The following is a 14,910-nucleotide window of genomic DNA, read 5'->3' as shown; positions in this document are numbered from 1 at the left end:
GGGGTTTTAGGGCAATAATTCGGGGGTTTTGGGGCAATAATTCGGGGTTTTGGGGCAATAATTCGGGGTTTTGGGGCAATAATTCGGGGTTTGGGGCCGGTCTCCCCCCGCCGCCAGGGGGCGCTGCGGCTCCGGGCTGTTCGCGGTGGCCCCGCCCCCTGTCGCGCGCACCGGTGGCCGCCGTTCGCCCACGGTGTTTTGTCCGCGCCGCCGCCCCGTAGCCCTGACACGTTTCCATGGAGGAGCCGCGCGCGTGGCGCCGGGGGGCGGGGCCAAGACCCGGCCTTAAAGGGGCCGCGCCCCTCGCGGGGCTGAGCGGGAGCGGCGGCGGCAGCGGCGGGTGAGAGAGCGGGGGGAGGCGGAGGGGAGAACGGGCAGGAACGGGCGGGGGGTCGGGTGTGCTGCCCTCCCCTGCTTCCTTTGGTGGGGAGAGCCCAAACCCCCGGGGCTCTGGAGTAATTCCGGTCCCCGGGGTGCGCTCTGTCCCCCGGGACCCCTCCGCTCCCTCCCGCCCTGCTGGAACCCGCCTTGTTTCGCCTTCCCCGCCCTCTCCCAGCTGGGGGCTGTGGTCTGGGGGGCTCCGGAGGGAAGGAATTTCCCAGCTCGGCTCCTTCCCTCGGTGCTGCCCGTGGCAGGGACGGGTCCCGCAGCAATCGCTGCCCTTTGCGGTGTCCCAAAGTCCGCGCTCCTGCGAGGAGCGGGGCCAGCACCGGGAACGGATGCTGGGCGAAAACAGGGAATGGCTGAAGGGCAGAGCTGATACCCCTGCGGAGACCACCTCAATTAATCAATAATTAATTAATAGTGAGAACTCCTGCCCTGAGGGATGTGGGTGAAGGCAGGAGCTCGGCTGGGTTTACCAGGAAGAGCCGGGGCTCGTGTCCGGGATGTGGCAGCTCCGTGTCCGGGAGGTGTGACCGGGCTGGCCGGGAGCGCCCGGCCCGTCCCTCGGGGCAGGGCTGGCGGCCGGGCTGCCGTGCCTGGGCCGGGCTGAGCCCCAGCTGAGGGGTCCGGGGCTTTTCCCGCAGGGAACCATGGCAGAGAAGATCCTGGTGACGGGCGGCGCCGGCTACATCGGCAGCCACTGCGTGCTGGAGCTGCTGCAGGCGGGATTCGTCCCCGTGGTCATCGATAACTTCCACAACGCCATCCGAGGTGCGGGGAGCCCCATGCGGGGCCGGGCTGTGCCCGACTCCAGCCACCCCTCACTCCCCTCCATCCCCCAGGCTCCGAGGAGCTCCCCGAGAGCCTCCGGCGGGTGCAGGAGATCGCGAACCGGCCCGTGCTCTTCCAGGAGCTCGACATCACGGACGAGGCCGCGCTCCAGGAGCTCTTCGGGAAGGTGAGAGCAGGAGCTGCGGTGCCCTGGGGTCCCTGGCAGGGGTGGGAGCCACGGGAGCGGGGAGGAAAGGCCGTGGAGCCCCCCGGGCTGGCTGAACGGAGCTCCCGGGGGAGTTGTGGCCGGTTCCTCCTGCCGTGGCACTGATGCTCAGCCCCTTCCCCTGCAGCATCGCTTCTCGGCCGTGATGCACTTTGCGGGGCTGAAGGCCGTGGGGGAGTCGGTGCAGAAGCCTCTGGAATATTACAGAGTGAACCTGACCGGGACCATCCGGCTGCTGGAGGTGAGAGGAGCCAGCGGTGATCCTGTGCTGTTCCCTCTGCTCTCCCTGTGCCCAGGCCCTGTGCAGGGCTGGCACAGGGCACAGAGCTGGGTCGTTGCCCTCTCCCAGACCATGAAGGCGCACGGCGTGAGGAACATCGTGTTCAGCAGCTCCGCCACCGTCTACGGGGACCCCAAGTACCTCCCCCTGGACGAGAACCACCCGGTCGGGGGCTGCACCAACCCCTACGGCAAATCCAAGTTCTTCATCGAGGAGATGATCCGGGATCTCTGCAAAGCAGAGAGGGTGAGGAGCGGCCCCGAGGGGCTGCAGCCCAGGTGTGTCCCCACGGGGGTGACCGGGCAGCGCCGTCCGTGTGTCCCCAGGACTGGAACGCCGTCCTCCTGCGCTACTTCAACCCCATCGGCGCCCACGAGTCGGGGATGATCGGAGAGGATCCTCAGGGGATCCCAAACAACCTCATGCCCTACGTGGCTCAGGTAGCGCCCCCACAGCCCTTGGGGGGTGACAGGGAGGGGACAGAGGGTGATGGGGCTCCCATGGGGCTGTCCCTCTGTGCAGGTGGCAGTGGGACGCCGGGAATTCCTGAGCGTCTTTGGGAACGACTACAAGACGGACGATGGAACGGGTGCGTCATGGGATGGGTGGAATTTGGGATTTCCAAAGCCCTGGCTGCACCCTGGGCCCTGCCCTCAGCCTCTGTGTCCCCACAGGAGTCAGGGATTACATCCACGTCGTGGATCTGGCCAAGGGCCACATCGCTGCTCTCAAGAAGCTCAAGGAGAACTGTGGCTGCAAGGTACCAACCTCGGGGTGCTGCCAGTCCTGGGGAGGTGTAGGGGTCCCAAAGGGGGGGCCTGGCCCTTCTCCCCTTGATCCCTGTCCTTTCTCCTCCTCCCAGATCTACAACCTGGGCACAGGCACCGGCTACTCCGTGCTGCAGATGGTCCGGGCCATGGAGAAAGCCTCAGGGAGGGAGGTGAGGGCAGAGCTGCAGCGTTACAGGGACAGGGGAGCTGCTCCCACAGACCCCCTGATCCCCCCTGGCACAGCTCCCTCAGCTCCTGGGCCTCAGCCCCGCTGGGAGCTCACGGTGCTGCTCTCCCTGCAGATCAAGTACCAGATCACAGCCCGGCGGGAGGGAGACGTGGCCTCCTGCTACGCTGACCCCGCGCTGGCCGAGCGGGAGCTGGGCTGGAAAGCTGCCTTTGGCCTGGACAAGATGTGTAAGGGCATCTCCTCCCTGGCACAGCGGGCACTGCAGCCCCTGTCCTCCCTCACCTCCCTTCTCCCTGTTCCAGGTGAGGACCTGTGGCGGTGGCAGCTGCAGAACCCCACGGGCTTCAGCAAGAACTGAGCTGTGGCTGAGGGCTGGCCGGGCCCTGGGCTGCTCTGAGCCAGCACTGCCTCCTTCCCTGAGAGCTGTCACCATCCTGGGAGAGCAGTTCCAGCTCCCCCTCCTGCCTCTGGCACGGGGCAGGAAGGCTGGAGCATCCTCAGCCTCTCTATTCCTCATCCTCATCCCCCAGGTCTTTGCATCTCACAGAGCAGAACCACAACAAACAGAGAACACAGCCAGGCCTGGTTTGGCACCCCAGGCATGGAACCCCTTGTGGGAATGGCCAGGGGCTGCAGCCAGGGACACCTGAGTCCTGCTGAGCCCAAACTGCAGCACAGCCCCTGTTCCCTCCTGCCCCACCTGCCTCGTGGGCTCAGGGGGAGCCCGAGGCACCTCTGCCCCTGCCCCGGCACAGAGCGGGACCAGGAGCCTCCCACAGGGACCTGTCACATTCCAAGGCCACCACAGCTCATCTCCCCAACCCAGGGCTTCTTCCACCCCCCCACCCCAGCATGGTTTTGGGGACCAAATCTCACCTCCCTCCTCTCCTGCTGAGCCAGAGAATCCCCTGCCCAGGGCTGTGCCAGCCTGGCCTGGCTGCCCACAGCCCCCCCTCGGTGCCTGGTTTGGTCACTCCCCAAAGCCCAAAGGCTGCCCAGGAGCCGGCTCTGCCCCCCTGTCCCACACTGCTCCTATTTATTCCTGGCAGCTCCCAGGGCTCTGCTGGGCAGGGATGACGCACTTGGCCCCGTGTGCTGTCGGCTGGATGAATAACTTATGCTCCTAAATTATGAATCGAGCTTTTGATTTGTTTTTAAAATAAACTTTCCTACTTTCTAAGTGGCAGCTTTGTTCTGCTTCCCTTCAGCCAGAGCTGCTGCCCCTAAAAATGGCACCCTAGGGCCTCGTGCCAATCCCACTCCTCCCCAAATCTCTCCTGCCTGGCCAGGGATGACGCCAGCTCCAGGATAGGTTGAGGATTTATTTCACCTTAATTCTCTGTGGAACGCACACACACACACACAAAAAAAAAAAAACAACCCCAAACATGTACAAGGAAGACAAGAGAGAGAAGAAAAACAAACTAACTAAAAAAAAAACCCAAAGCTGTATTGAGGAATGGAGAGAAGCCGCTCTCCCTCCCGGGTTCCCGGCACTGCTCGGGCAGGGAGTGAGCAGGAATGCTCTGCAGAGGGGCCCACGGGGCCCCCAGGGATGGTCCCAGGCCCCCCCATCACACACGGTTCCAGTTCACAGTCAAACAGGTCAGTCTGTCCATCACCAGCCCTTGGTACCCCCAGGGAGCTGCCATCCCACCCCTGCCAGCTCCTGGTGACCCAAAGAGCTGCCATCCCACCCCTGCCAGCTCCTGGTGACCCAAAGAGCTGCCATCCCACCCCTGCCAGCTCCTGGTGACCCCAGGGAGCTGCCATCCCACCCCTGCCAGCTCCTGGTGACCCCAGGGAGCTGCCATCCCACCCCTGCCAGCTCCTGGTGACCCCAAAGAGCTGCCATCCCACCCCTGCCAGCTCCTGGTGACCCCAGGGAGCTGCCATCCCACCCCTGCCAGCTCCTGGTGACCCCAAAGAGCTGCCATCCCACCCCTGCCAGCTCCTGGTGACCCCAAAGAGCTGCCATCCCACCCGTGCCAGCTCCTGGTGACCCCAGGGTGCTGCCATCCCACCCCTGCCAGCTCCTGGTGACCCCAAAGAGCTGCCATCCCACCCCTGTGACCCTCTCATGCCCCCCAGCCAAGCGTGGGGGGCAGGGGCACAGCAACATTAAAACACAGCATAGAAGAGCCAGCAGGGCTGAGCCCAGGGCAGGGCAGAGCCCAGGGCAGAGCTCAGGGCAGAGCCCAGGGCAGAGCCCAGGGCAGGGCAGAGCCCAGAGCAGAGCTCAGGGCAGAACCCAGGGCAGAGCCGAGGGCAGAGCCGAGGGCAGAGCCGAGCTGGGCTGTCCCCGGTGCCAGCTCTGCCACTTTCAGACTTGCTGAAAGGGGCAAAAACTCAAAGCCCAAGCCAAGAGGCCAGCCCAGGGTGGGTCCCACTCTCCAGAGAGCAGTTATTGCTTTGCACAGCCCGGGCAGGAAGGGCAGGGCTGGAGCAGAACTGCTGGGGCTGAGCCCCCCAGGGCAGCCCTCACCTCACTGGCCCCAGGGCACCGGGCAGGGGGAGCAGGGCCAGCCCTGGGGCCAGGGGAATGTGGGGGTGTTTTAAAAGCCAGGATCAGCCCCCAGCAGGGGCTCAGCCCGGGGGAAGAGGGGGTGAGGGCAGAGCTGCTCCACAGCCACTGCCCTGGGCCCTATGGGGAGGGAGGGTCAGCCAGGAGCCCCCCAGGAGGAGACATTCGGGGTCCCAGCATGATGCCAGCACTGGGGAGGGGACACAGGTGAGGGGCACTGGTGATTGTACATGGGGAGGGGCTGGAGCCCCCAGCCCCGGGGAGCAGGGAGATCCCAGGAGCACAGAGGATGGGGCACAGCAGCACCCAGGGCTCAGATGATGGATGGGAGCAAAGCTGCTCCTTCCAGCTGCACCAGGAGCCAAACCCGGGGACCAGGGACCCCCCTCACCTCCCCCTCCCCGAGCCAGCCCGAGTCCAAAGGGAAGGACAAGTAGCAGCAAGAGAAGACATTAAAGATGGGGCCGGTGGCTCTGTGAGTGTAAACGAAGCTTGAGGGCTCCGAGGGTGCAGAGCTGGGCTGGGAGGGGGGAGATGCCTCTGGGACCCCCGCGGGGCAGAGGAGGAGATGGAGATTGTAAAAGCAACGAGAGGAGGAGGAGCAGGAGGAGGGAGGTGATTATCTCAGGAGGGCAGAGCTGCCCCAGGCCGATGGCTGAGGGGAGTGTGCGTGTGTGACAGGCGGGGCCGTGCGGGAGGTGCGGGAGCTGCACTGACCCTCCCCGCCGGCCCCGGGCAGCCTTTGGCGGTGCCAGCCCAGGGCAGAGCCTGCCCCGGAGCCTGGAGGCGTCCGCAGGGGAGTCCCGGGTTCCTGAGCTCTGACTGAAAACCCGTGAGTCGCCTGAGCGGAGGCCGAGAGCGGCCATCAAGGGCAGCGCTCCGAGCCCCAGGGGTGCCCCAGCCCCGCCCCGCTCCTCCCACCGCAGCCGGGCACATCCCGCCCCTAATACTGGTACAAAAACCCCAAACCCAACAGGAAAACCTCACCCGCACCGTGCCAGCCCCGCGGGGTCCGAGGGGACGGTGACCCCCCCTCGGGAAGCGCTCGGAGCCAGAGCAGGAGAGAAAAGGCCAGACTCGCCTTAGGCAGCTCCGATGAGGGCTCCGGGAGCAGCGGGGCAGCCCCGGCCGGAGGGGACGCGGTGCGAGGGCGGGGGCGGTGGGAGGTGCGCTGGGGGGGCCATGGCTTCCGTTCGCAGCGGGCGGGTCACAGGGACACACGGGCGGCCGTGACCTCGGCACCCTCCCCTGCGACAGTCCCCAGGGGCTCCGCTCAGATCCGGGGCAACAGCTTCTCGATGAATTCCTTCACCGCCATCATCTCCTGCCGGCAGCGCACAGCCCGTCACTCCAGGGCTCCCCAGAGGCCGGGCTGAGCCCCGGGATTGGGGCACGAGGCTCTGCAGCCTCCCAGAGTAAGTCGGGAACAAATCTCGTGTGTTCCCCACCCTGCCTGAGCTACAGTGCTGGGGTCAATCCCAGAGGTCCCAAAGGGAAGGGACCAGGATCATCCTGCACAGACCCCGCAGTGATCCCAGCCTGGGCATTCCTGGAGCGCTGTCCCAACCCTCCTGGAGCCCTGGCAGCCTCAGGCCGTGCCCATTCCCTGGGGAACCTGGGCAGTGCCAGCACCCTCCGGGGGAAGAACCTTCCCCTGAAATTCACCCCAGCCCTCCCCTGACCCAGCTCCAGGCCACTGCCATGGGTCCCATCACCGATCATCCCTCCCTCCACACCCAGCACTGACCTGAGGACAGGAACTGTGCATCACTCCGGGGTAGGTTTTGAACTGCACCTTGGTGGGGGTGACGACAGACTTGAGCTTCTCGGCGGTGAGGGCCCCGAAGCGCACGGGGATCATGGGATCCATCTCCCCGTGGCACTGCAGGATGGCGATGTCCTTGTTCACGCCGTTGTTCGCCGCCTGCCACCAGGAGGGGAAGTGAGTGGGAAACCAGTGGGGCAAGTGCTTTGTGCCCCCAACACATGAGCCAGCAGCTCATGAGGGGAGAAATGCAGAGCTGCAGGGGGAGAAGCCGAGGGTCCCTGCAGTGGGGTACCTGTGGGAAGGCCCTGTGGAGCGGGAGCCAGCAGCTGAGCGCCACGATCCCGGCCAGCTGGTGCTGGCAGGTGAGAGCCGTGTACAGCGACAAGGCACCGCCCTGCAGGGAGGAACGTGGAATCAGTGCCACGGGGAATGCAGGGCCACCCTCAGCTCACAAAGCCACCTGGGACAGGTGGAGCAGGAATTGGGGTCCTGGTGCTCACCTGTGAGAAGCCCCCCAGGATGATGCGGTTGGGGGGGATCCCGTTCTTCATCTCGTGCTCGATGATTGCTTTAACTGGAAGGAGATGGGAGGGTCAGTGGAAGGACAGAGGGGCTGAAAAGCATCACCCAGCACCTCAGGGTGCACATCAGGGACAGGGAGGTGCCACAGATCCCAGAGGAAATGTTTGCTGGGATCACAGGACAGTGGAAACAAAGGAGAGGTGGAAGGAAGGCTCCAGTCACAGGGAGGGAGAGGAACACCGTGCTCTCCACTACCCCCTCCCCAGAGCTCCTTACTGTTTTCTGCAGCTTTCTTGATCCCAGCTTCATCCTCAGGTGCATCTGGAGTCAATCCCATCAGGTCAAACCTGGGAGAAGCAGCAGGATCAGCCAAAACCTCTCCCAGCACCCTGAGTGTGGGGAGGCAGGAGCTGGGTGTGCTCTGCCCTTCCCTGGCCCTCACAGGGCAGTGGATTTTGTCTCCCCATCCCTCTCACTCCCCAAAAGGGTCCCACCCAGCCCTGTCCCCCAGAGCACTGACCAGGAGGGCATGACCATCTTCATGTTGAGGGTGACCGGGATCCGGGGCCTGTGGAAGGACATTTTGGGTGGTTTAGCTGAAGTCTGAGGGGAGCAGCAAGACTGACACTTCTGCCCTTCCTGCTGGGGATGCACAGAGAGCTCCAGCGCCTTTGTCCTTCCCCGCAGCCACCAGGGATAAACACAACAGGAGGGGAAAGCAACGAGCCTCTGGTTCTGCTCTGTGGGAACAGCTCTGCCTGCAGCAGGAACTGACCAGGGCAGCAGAGCCAGCCTGGCTGGGCAGCCCTGCTGGGCTCAGGCCACCACCTGCCTCCCCCAGGAGCCTTGGCAGCCCCAGGAGCCCCCCCAGGGCAGCACTTACGCGTGAGGGCAGATGTACTTCACGTACGGGAGGCGGATGGAGGAGAGAGCATCGGCCCAGCTGTGCCTGGGGAGGGACAGGAGAGACGAGTCCAAGGCTTGTCCGAGCCATTTTCCCAAGGCTGCTGCCCCCCAACCCCTCCCCTGAGCTTATTTTATCCACCCCATCAGCCTAAGCCCCCCCCAGCACCGATCCCATCTGAGAGGAGCACACAAAGCCCTGGAGGCTTTGGATTCTGGATTGCCACCAGGGAGGTGGGAATCTCCTGGACAGGGAGGAGCCCTTTGTCACCACCACGGGACCTCTGAGGTGGCCTCGTGCAGGCCCAGCCCAGCTGCCAGCCCTGCCAAGGCCTGGAAAAGCCGCAGTGCTTATCAGCAATCCCTGAAGGCAGCACAAAATCCACCCGCGGGGGGTGGGGGGCTGCCAGGCTGCCGGCATCATAAATATTCAAGAGCAGACAGCTGCTGGCAGCAATTCCCTGCCATTCCATGAGAGGCTGGTGCAGGAATGGCTGCAGACCCCAGCCCAAAGCCCCACACAGATCCCAGAGAAGCCCCCAGGGAAAGCAGCAGCAAAAAGGCCAGGATCTGCGTTTGGCAAACCACACATCCCAGCTGGAGCCAGCTCCAGGGACACTCACCCCGTGTCTCCAAGGCCATGTAGGAAAATGACCTGTTAAACAGAAAAGGAAGGGAATTAGCTGGTGTGTGAGAGTCGTGCCCAGGGAGGGAGCAGGGCAGGGCAGGGCTGGGCTGGCAGGGAGGTGGCAAATGGACACTTAGTCACCAGCTCCAAGAGGCTCAAATTAGCTCGGAGCACGGCGGATGGGTGGGTCAGGGTTGTGGTGTCATCCTGCCACAGAGCTGCCACAGGCAGGTCCCAACTGCTCTGCACAGCAGAGGGACCAGGAGTGTCAGATCATCCCACCAGGAATGGCACCAGAGCAGAGACCCAGCCTGAATCCCAGAATGGATCTTAAAGCCCATCCAGTGCCACCCCTGGCACGGGCAGGGACACCTTCCACTGTCCCAGGCTGCTCCAAGCCCCATCCAGCCTGGCCTTGGACACCTCCAGTGATGAGGCAGCCACAGCTTCTCTGGGCACCCTGGGCCAGGGCCTCACCCCCCTCCTAGGGAGGAATTCCTTCCCTGTATCACCAAGAACTCACAAATCCACCTCCACAGGCTTTTCACCTCCAACTCCAGCAACCCCTAAGCCTTGGGGAGCAGAGGGAAGGCAGCCTGCAGACCCCAGGGAAGGACTGGAGTGGTGGGGGGGGGTTGTCCTTGGGGAGATCTGCTTTTAAAAGCTGAAACATCCCAATCAGCCCCAACTCCCACTGCCTTGAGAAGCTGAGCAAACAGCCCAGCCCAAGGACAGCCACAGAGCCCTTGCTGGCCCTGCCTCCCCCGTTCTGGAGCCCTTGGAAGCAGCTCCCTGGTTTTTGGGAGAGGGAGGGAGGGAGGGAGGGAGCAGCCCTTACCGCGGCGGTCTCCCGCTCTGCCCCTGACACGGTGACAGCGTCGGCGAGGAGGGGGACAGACATGTTGTTACCACACATACACCGAGAGGGATCGACACTGGCACCTGTGGGACACAGAGGTGAGGCAGGAAGACAAACCTCTCACCCCTCCCCTTCAGCAGCTCCTTCATCCAGAGGAATGGGGGAAAACTAAAGAGAAGGTGAAGGCTTTGATGTTGAAGCCCTTGGGACACCCCACACCGTGGCCTGGCAGTGCTGGAAGAGTCCAGGAGCAGCCAACACTCCCTGCGTGGGGCGCTGGAAGTGTTAAAATTAGCCTGGAAATTACACCTCAGAGCCAAAGTTATTCCTGTGGCTGCACTGGCGTGGGCAGAGGGCGGCCGGGCAGTGCAGCCTCAGCATCCCTTCATTCCTGCATCCCCTCATTCCTTCCCGGAGCTGTGCAGGAGCCTGACCCACATCTGCTCCGACCAGGAAGCAGGAAACCCTTGGCATGCGGCAGCACAGGCTCTGCTGCACCAATAGAAGTCCAGCCCTGTGTTATTGGGGCTGTTTAGGATGAAGCAGAGCACTGGGAGCTGGTCTGAGCCCCCCCAGTGATGGATGGCACCCTTGTGCCTCCCCAGGACAGCAGGCAGGGTCACCACCGCTGTCCTGTCACCTCCCAGATCCCACAGAGCTGGCAGCACCCACAGCCTTCAGCCACAACAGTCCACGGTGTTTGCCCCCACTACATCACAAATCACAGCTCCAGCTCCCCACAAGGCTGCCCTGACCCCACTGACCCACCAGCACTAATTAGATCAGAGCTTGTTTATGGCACTGCCATTATCCCCTAGGAACAGGATCAGCCTCTGGAGCACGATCACAGAACATCCCGAGCTGGAAGGGATGAAGGATCATCCAGTCCAGTCCCTGGCCCTGACACCCAATAATCCCAGCCTGGGCATCCCTGGCAGCGCTGTCCAAACACTCCTGGAGCTCTGGCAGCCTCAGGGCCGTGCCTGAGGAGCCTGAGCAGTGCCCAGCATGCTCTGGAAGAAAAACCTTTTCCCTCAAATCCAACCTAAACCTCCCCCAGCACAGCTCCAGCCGCTCCCAAGGTCCTGCCCCTGTCAGAGATCAGAGCTGCCCCTCGGGAGGCCTTTCCTCATCCTCCTCACTCCGCTCCAGCTTCACCTCCCACAGCAGCACCATCCCCGGCTCGGGGCGACACAGGATCACCCCAAACCCTGCCAAAAGCCCGGAATGCCAGCAGCCAGCCTTACCCACGAGAAACAGCCTGCTCCTTCTCCCAGCCCGGCCAAGACCTGCCCGACTCGTTCCACCGACTGCTCGTCAGCGGCTTCCCCACTCAAATAAAAACACCGGGAACAAGCAGCTCCCCGGATCTGACACAGACACACGGCCCACGTGCTCGTGTGTACTCCAGGGGCAAAACAAGCGGCCAGGAGAGACCGCACCTGCCAAAAACCCTGGCAGGGAGAGAGAGAGAGAGAGAGAGCCAGAAATAACAGCATCTTCCCCTGGCAGCTGATGGGATGCGCTCCTTGCTGGGGAGGCTCCAGGGAAAGGAGAGCTTGGGATGCTCAGGGCTGCCCCAAACATCCTGGGAATGGCTTGGGATGTTCCTGGAGGGAACACAATGGGAACCCCGAGGATGAACACCCCTCGTGTGTGTCTGGGTGGGTGTAAAGGCGCAAACACAGAAGCAGGAGGTGAATTTGGGTCCGATTTTGAGGTGCCGCACCTCAAGGCGACCCCACCGGTGACACCGGCCCGCTGAGGGGGGGACGCGTTCATCAGTCATTAATTAGCATTAATTACCGTGCCTCAGCCTCTCCTCCAGCCCGCAGCCCCGCGGGGAGCGGAATCCAGCGGGGGGATGGAGAAATCCCGCCTGGAAGCGGATGGAGGCGGGATCCCCGCGGCCGGGAGCGCCGCTTTTCCGCCAAAACCGGAGCTTTCAGAGGGGGGTCCCCTCAGGCTGCGAGTCCTGAGGGCTCGTAGGGACCCCCCTCGGGCGGGAAGAACCGGCCTCGCTACCGCACCGGGAATCGCCGAGCCAGACCTGCGGCCCTCCGGCCCCTCTCCCCGTTAATCCCCCGTTAAACCCCGGGAAGGGCCCCGCCGCCCCCCCGCCATCCCCGCGGCCCTCACGGAATTGCCCCCCCCCCCCCGCCCGCAGCAGTGGTACGTCCCCCCCGCCGCGCCGCTGCCCGGTGGCGCCCCCCCCGCCGCGCCCCGGTGGTACGTGCCGCCCCCCCCGCACCTCTCCCGCGGCCCGGCGCGCGCGCTCCTCGCGGCTCCCCCGACGCGCTCCCACAGGAACTTCCGGCGGCGCGGCGGAAGTGACGCAGAGCGGCGCCGGGCGTACCGGGCCGGCCATGGTGGAAACGGGCACCGGATCGCGCTCGGAACCCGCGGCGGGAGCGGCCCCGACCCCGAGCAGACCCGCAGGGCGTTATCGGCGACAGGCCCCGGCCTTCCCACAGCGCGCTGCCCCCGGTGGCTGACGGGTTCTGGGGACGCCGCCGCCCTCCCCGCCTCAGCGCCGGTGCCACCCGCGACTCAGGGACAGCGCACAGCTCTGCACCGCAGCGTTTATTGTCAGTCACAACCGGCACCGGCACCGGCCCCGCCGCCCTCGGGGCCGCCTCACACCGCGCCGCCGTCTGTCCCACAAAGCGGAGCTGCTCCGGTGCCTCGGGAGCCGTTCCTGCCCCGGGCAGGCTCCCGGCAGCCACGTCAGGAGATGAAGTGAGTCTGCGGCGTGATTTGTTCCAGCTTGTGGTCGGCCGGGTTCGCCGAGGCTTCGTAGTTGCAGATGGTGACCTGGTGGCGGTGAGCCTGGGTGCAGATGGAATGTTTGAGATCCAGGGAAATCGGGATTCCAGCCCTTTCCACGCTCGGCTTCCTCTCTGCTCTCACTCACCTCTGCCCACTCCCCTCTCAGGCCGATGTAAAAAATCTTGGTTGTCTCCGCCCCGAAGTTCTTTGGGAAGTGCATGGAGAGGTGGTGAACGTTGGAGAAACGGGAAATTCTGGAGGAAAACACAGCCTGAGAGCGCAGCCGCTGCTCCAGCAGCTCCCCAGGCTCCCACACCACCTGCAGCTCCCCCTGATCCCACTCAGACACCCCAACAATTCCTGGGGTGCCAACACAGCCAGCCCCAGGCTCTGGGAAGGCAAATCCTCCTCCTTTGAGGCGCTGCCCTGCGCTGACCCTTCCCTAAATCTGGGAAGGAATCTGGGAAAATCCTGTGCCAGGCAGGAGCAGCCCCCACACCCCTCATGAGGGTCTGGCTCGTACTTGGTGGGATATTCCAGCTCTCCCGAGGGGTCCCGGCTCAGGCTGAAGCTCTGCTCTGGTTCCTTGGCTGTGTCATCAAAGGACATGTGAGGAATGTTCCTGAAGCTGGCAGGACAAGAAGGAGACCCAGGGAACAACAACATTAATTAACAACAGGTCAGCTAATTGGATTCCGTTCATTAGCACCGCCCAGCTTCTTCTCAACAAAAAAAATGGATTCAGTTTGTCTTCTCACAAAGTTCCCCCCACAGCACCCAGCCCCTCTGAGGAAGGGAAAGCTGCTTTTACTCACAGCCTCATCTCGGCCGGGTGTGTCCCGTCATCCTCGCCCATCACAATGACTCCCTTCAGCTTCACGCTGCCTGTGAACCTGCCCAGACACACAGAGCAGGGTTTTCACCTCTGTCCTCTCCAAGCCAGCCCCGGTGCCTCGTTCCCAGGTGAGGAACAAGCCCTGCCAGCGGCCAGGACGGTGCCGGAGGAGCTCGGGGACGGAACTCACGGGATGTTGAAGAGCAGCTCCTCGTCATCATCACTTTCCACGAACTGGGGAGAGAGAAGAGCAGGTCAGGGCTGGCCTGGGGGTGGTGAGGGAGCAGAGGGGACAAGGTGGGGAGTGTGGGGACAGCTGGAGGGATGACCCCAGTGGGGTTCTGGGGGCACCTTGCTCACAGAAAATTTAGGATTGGAAGGGACCTCTGGAGAGCATCTAGTCCTGCCCAGGCAGGGTCACCTGGAGCAGGTGGCAATGTGGGGTTTGGGATGTCCCCACAGAGGGAGATTCCCTGGGCAGCTGTTCCAGGGCTCTGCCACCCTCATGGAAAGAAGCTCTTCCTCGTGTTGAGGTGGAACTCGTGGTTTAGTTGATGTGCATTGCTCATTGTCCTGTCCCTGAACAGAGTCTGTCACCATCCTCTGACACCCCTTGGAGATATTTTATGGATTGATGGGATCCCCTCTCAGCCTTTCTCTTCTCCAGAATAACCAGGCCCAGCTCCCGCAGTCTCCCTTCATGAGGGCGATGCTCCAGACCCCAAACCACCTTTGCGGCCTCCACTGCAACCCCTCCAGCAGCTCCTTCTGTCCTGAGAAGCCCAGGCCCGGGCAGCGCACTCCAGCCGTGCCTCCCTAGGGCCGAGCGGCGGGGAACGATCCCGTCCCGTCCCCGCTGCCCCCGGTCCCGCCGCCGCCGCTCCCGGCCCCACCTGTGAGCGGTCTCCTCGCTCCTCCCAGGGCCGGAACACGGTGGCTCCGGAGCCCTCGCGGCGCTCGTTGAGGCACTGCAGGCGCTGCCGGTCGATGCGCAGGTACAGCCCCCAGGCCGCGCCGCGCTCCGCCGCCTCCTCCCCGCAGCAGCGGCACCGGCCGGGCCCGTGCCCGTGCGCCATGGCCGCGCCGGTACCGCGCAGCGCGCATGCGCGGCGGCGGGACACGGCGGCGGGACACGCCCACACGGCGGAGGGACACGCCCACACGGCGGAGGGACACGCCCACACGGCCGCGGGACACGCCCACACGGCGGAGGGACACGCCCACACGGCGGAGGGACACGCCCACAGCGCCTCACGGTTCGCCCCGGTGCCGCCTAAGCCACGCCCACAAACCTCACAGGACACGCCCATCTCCCTGGCGTCACCTCACGTAGTAATTAAACACGCCCATGTGGCCGTAGCCACGCCCACGCTAAGCGGTGATAGGTCCGTTCTGCCGTGGCCACGCCCATGTGGGCGTGGCCTGGCGCTGCACGTGCTGAGCCCGCGAACCGCCCGCTGCTGCCGGGGAGGGGTCCCGGT

At 64.2% G+C, this 14,910-nt stretch overlaps 3 protein-coding genes across 10 annotated transcripts; 1 reads left to right on the top strand and 2 right to left on the bottom strand.

Moving 5' to 3' along the window:
* Positions 1-200: 200 nt before the first annotated feature.
* GALE (UDP-galactose-4-epimerase) lies at positions 201-4,500 on the top strand. Of its 8 annotated transcripts, none has more exons than XR_009279525.1 (11): positions 356-911; positions 1,029-1,155; positions 1,295-1,342; positions 1,509-1,622; positions 1,731-1,907; positions 1,988-2,101; positions 2,184-2,250; positions 2,336-2,421; positions 2,524-2,601; positions 2,734-2,848; positions 2,924-3,063. XR_009279525.1 is itself a non-coding variant. In XM_058856825.1 (11 exons), the coding sequence occupies exons 1-11, from the start codon at positions 888-890 to the stop codon at positions 2,977-2,979; spliced, it is 1,074 nt and encodes a 357-aa protein (XP_058712808.1). In that variant the 5' UTR covers positions 356-887; the 3' UTR covers positions 2,980-3,112. The 8 variants fall into 8 exon arrangements, 7 of the variants coding, with proteins under 7 accessions (XP_058712804.1, XP_058712803.1, XP_058712808.1 ...); XM_058856825.1 differs by having other exon boundaries at positions 1,227-1,342; positions 2,924-3,112; XM_058856822.1 differs by having other exon boundaries at positions 2,184-2,421; positions 2,924-4,490.
* Positions 4,501-4,585: 85 nt separating this feature from the next.
* LYPLA2 (lysophospholipase 2) lies at positions 4,586-12,254 on the bottom strand. Its single transcript, XM_058856834.1, has 10 exons — positions 12,077-12,254; positions 9,805-9,908; positions 8,962-8,993; positions 8,319-8,384; positions 7,956-8,003; positions 7,712-7,782; positions 7,414-7,487; positions 7,206-7,307; positions 6,893-7,069; positions 4,586-6,469 (listed from the first exon to the last, which is right to left on the bottom strand). Exons 2-10 carry the CDS (start codon positions 9,880-9,882, stop codon positions 6,419-6,421), a joined length of 699 nt encoding a protein of 232 aa, XP_058712817.1. The 5' UTR covers positions 9,883-9,908; positions 12,077-12,254; the 3' UTR covers positions 4,586-6,418.
* Positions 12,255-12,390: 136 nt separating this feature from the next.
* PITHD1 (PITH domain containing 1) lies at positions 12,391-14,754 on the bottom strand. Its single transcript, XM_058856833.1, has 6 exons — positions 14,323-14,754; positions 13,620-13,663; positions 13,410-13,487; positions 13,118-13,222; positions 12,740-12,848; positions 12,391-12,654 (listed from the first exon to the last, which is right to left on the bottom strand). Exons 1-6 carry the CDS (start codon positions 14,737-14,739, stop codon positions 12,553-12,555), a joined length of 855 nt encoding a protein of 284 aa, XP_058712816.1. The 5' UTR covers positions 14,740-14,754; the 3' UTR covers positions 12,391-12,552.
* Positions 14,755-14,910: the final 156 nt, after the last annotated feature.

This window comes from Poecile atricapillus, chromosome 24 (assembly GCF_030490865.1).
Source record: "Poecile atricapillus isolate bPoeAtr1 chromosome 24, bPoeAtr1.hap1, whole genome shotgun sequence".
Lineage (NCBI taxonomy): Eukaryota > Metazoa > Chordata > Aves > Passeriformes > Paridae > Poecile > Poecile atricapillus.
Note: the sequence above shows the minus strand (reverse complement) of the source record. Positions and strands in the feature narration are given on the sequence as shown.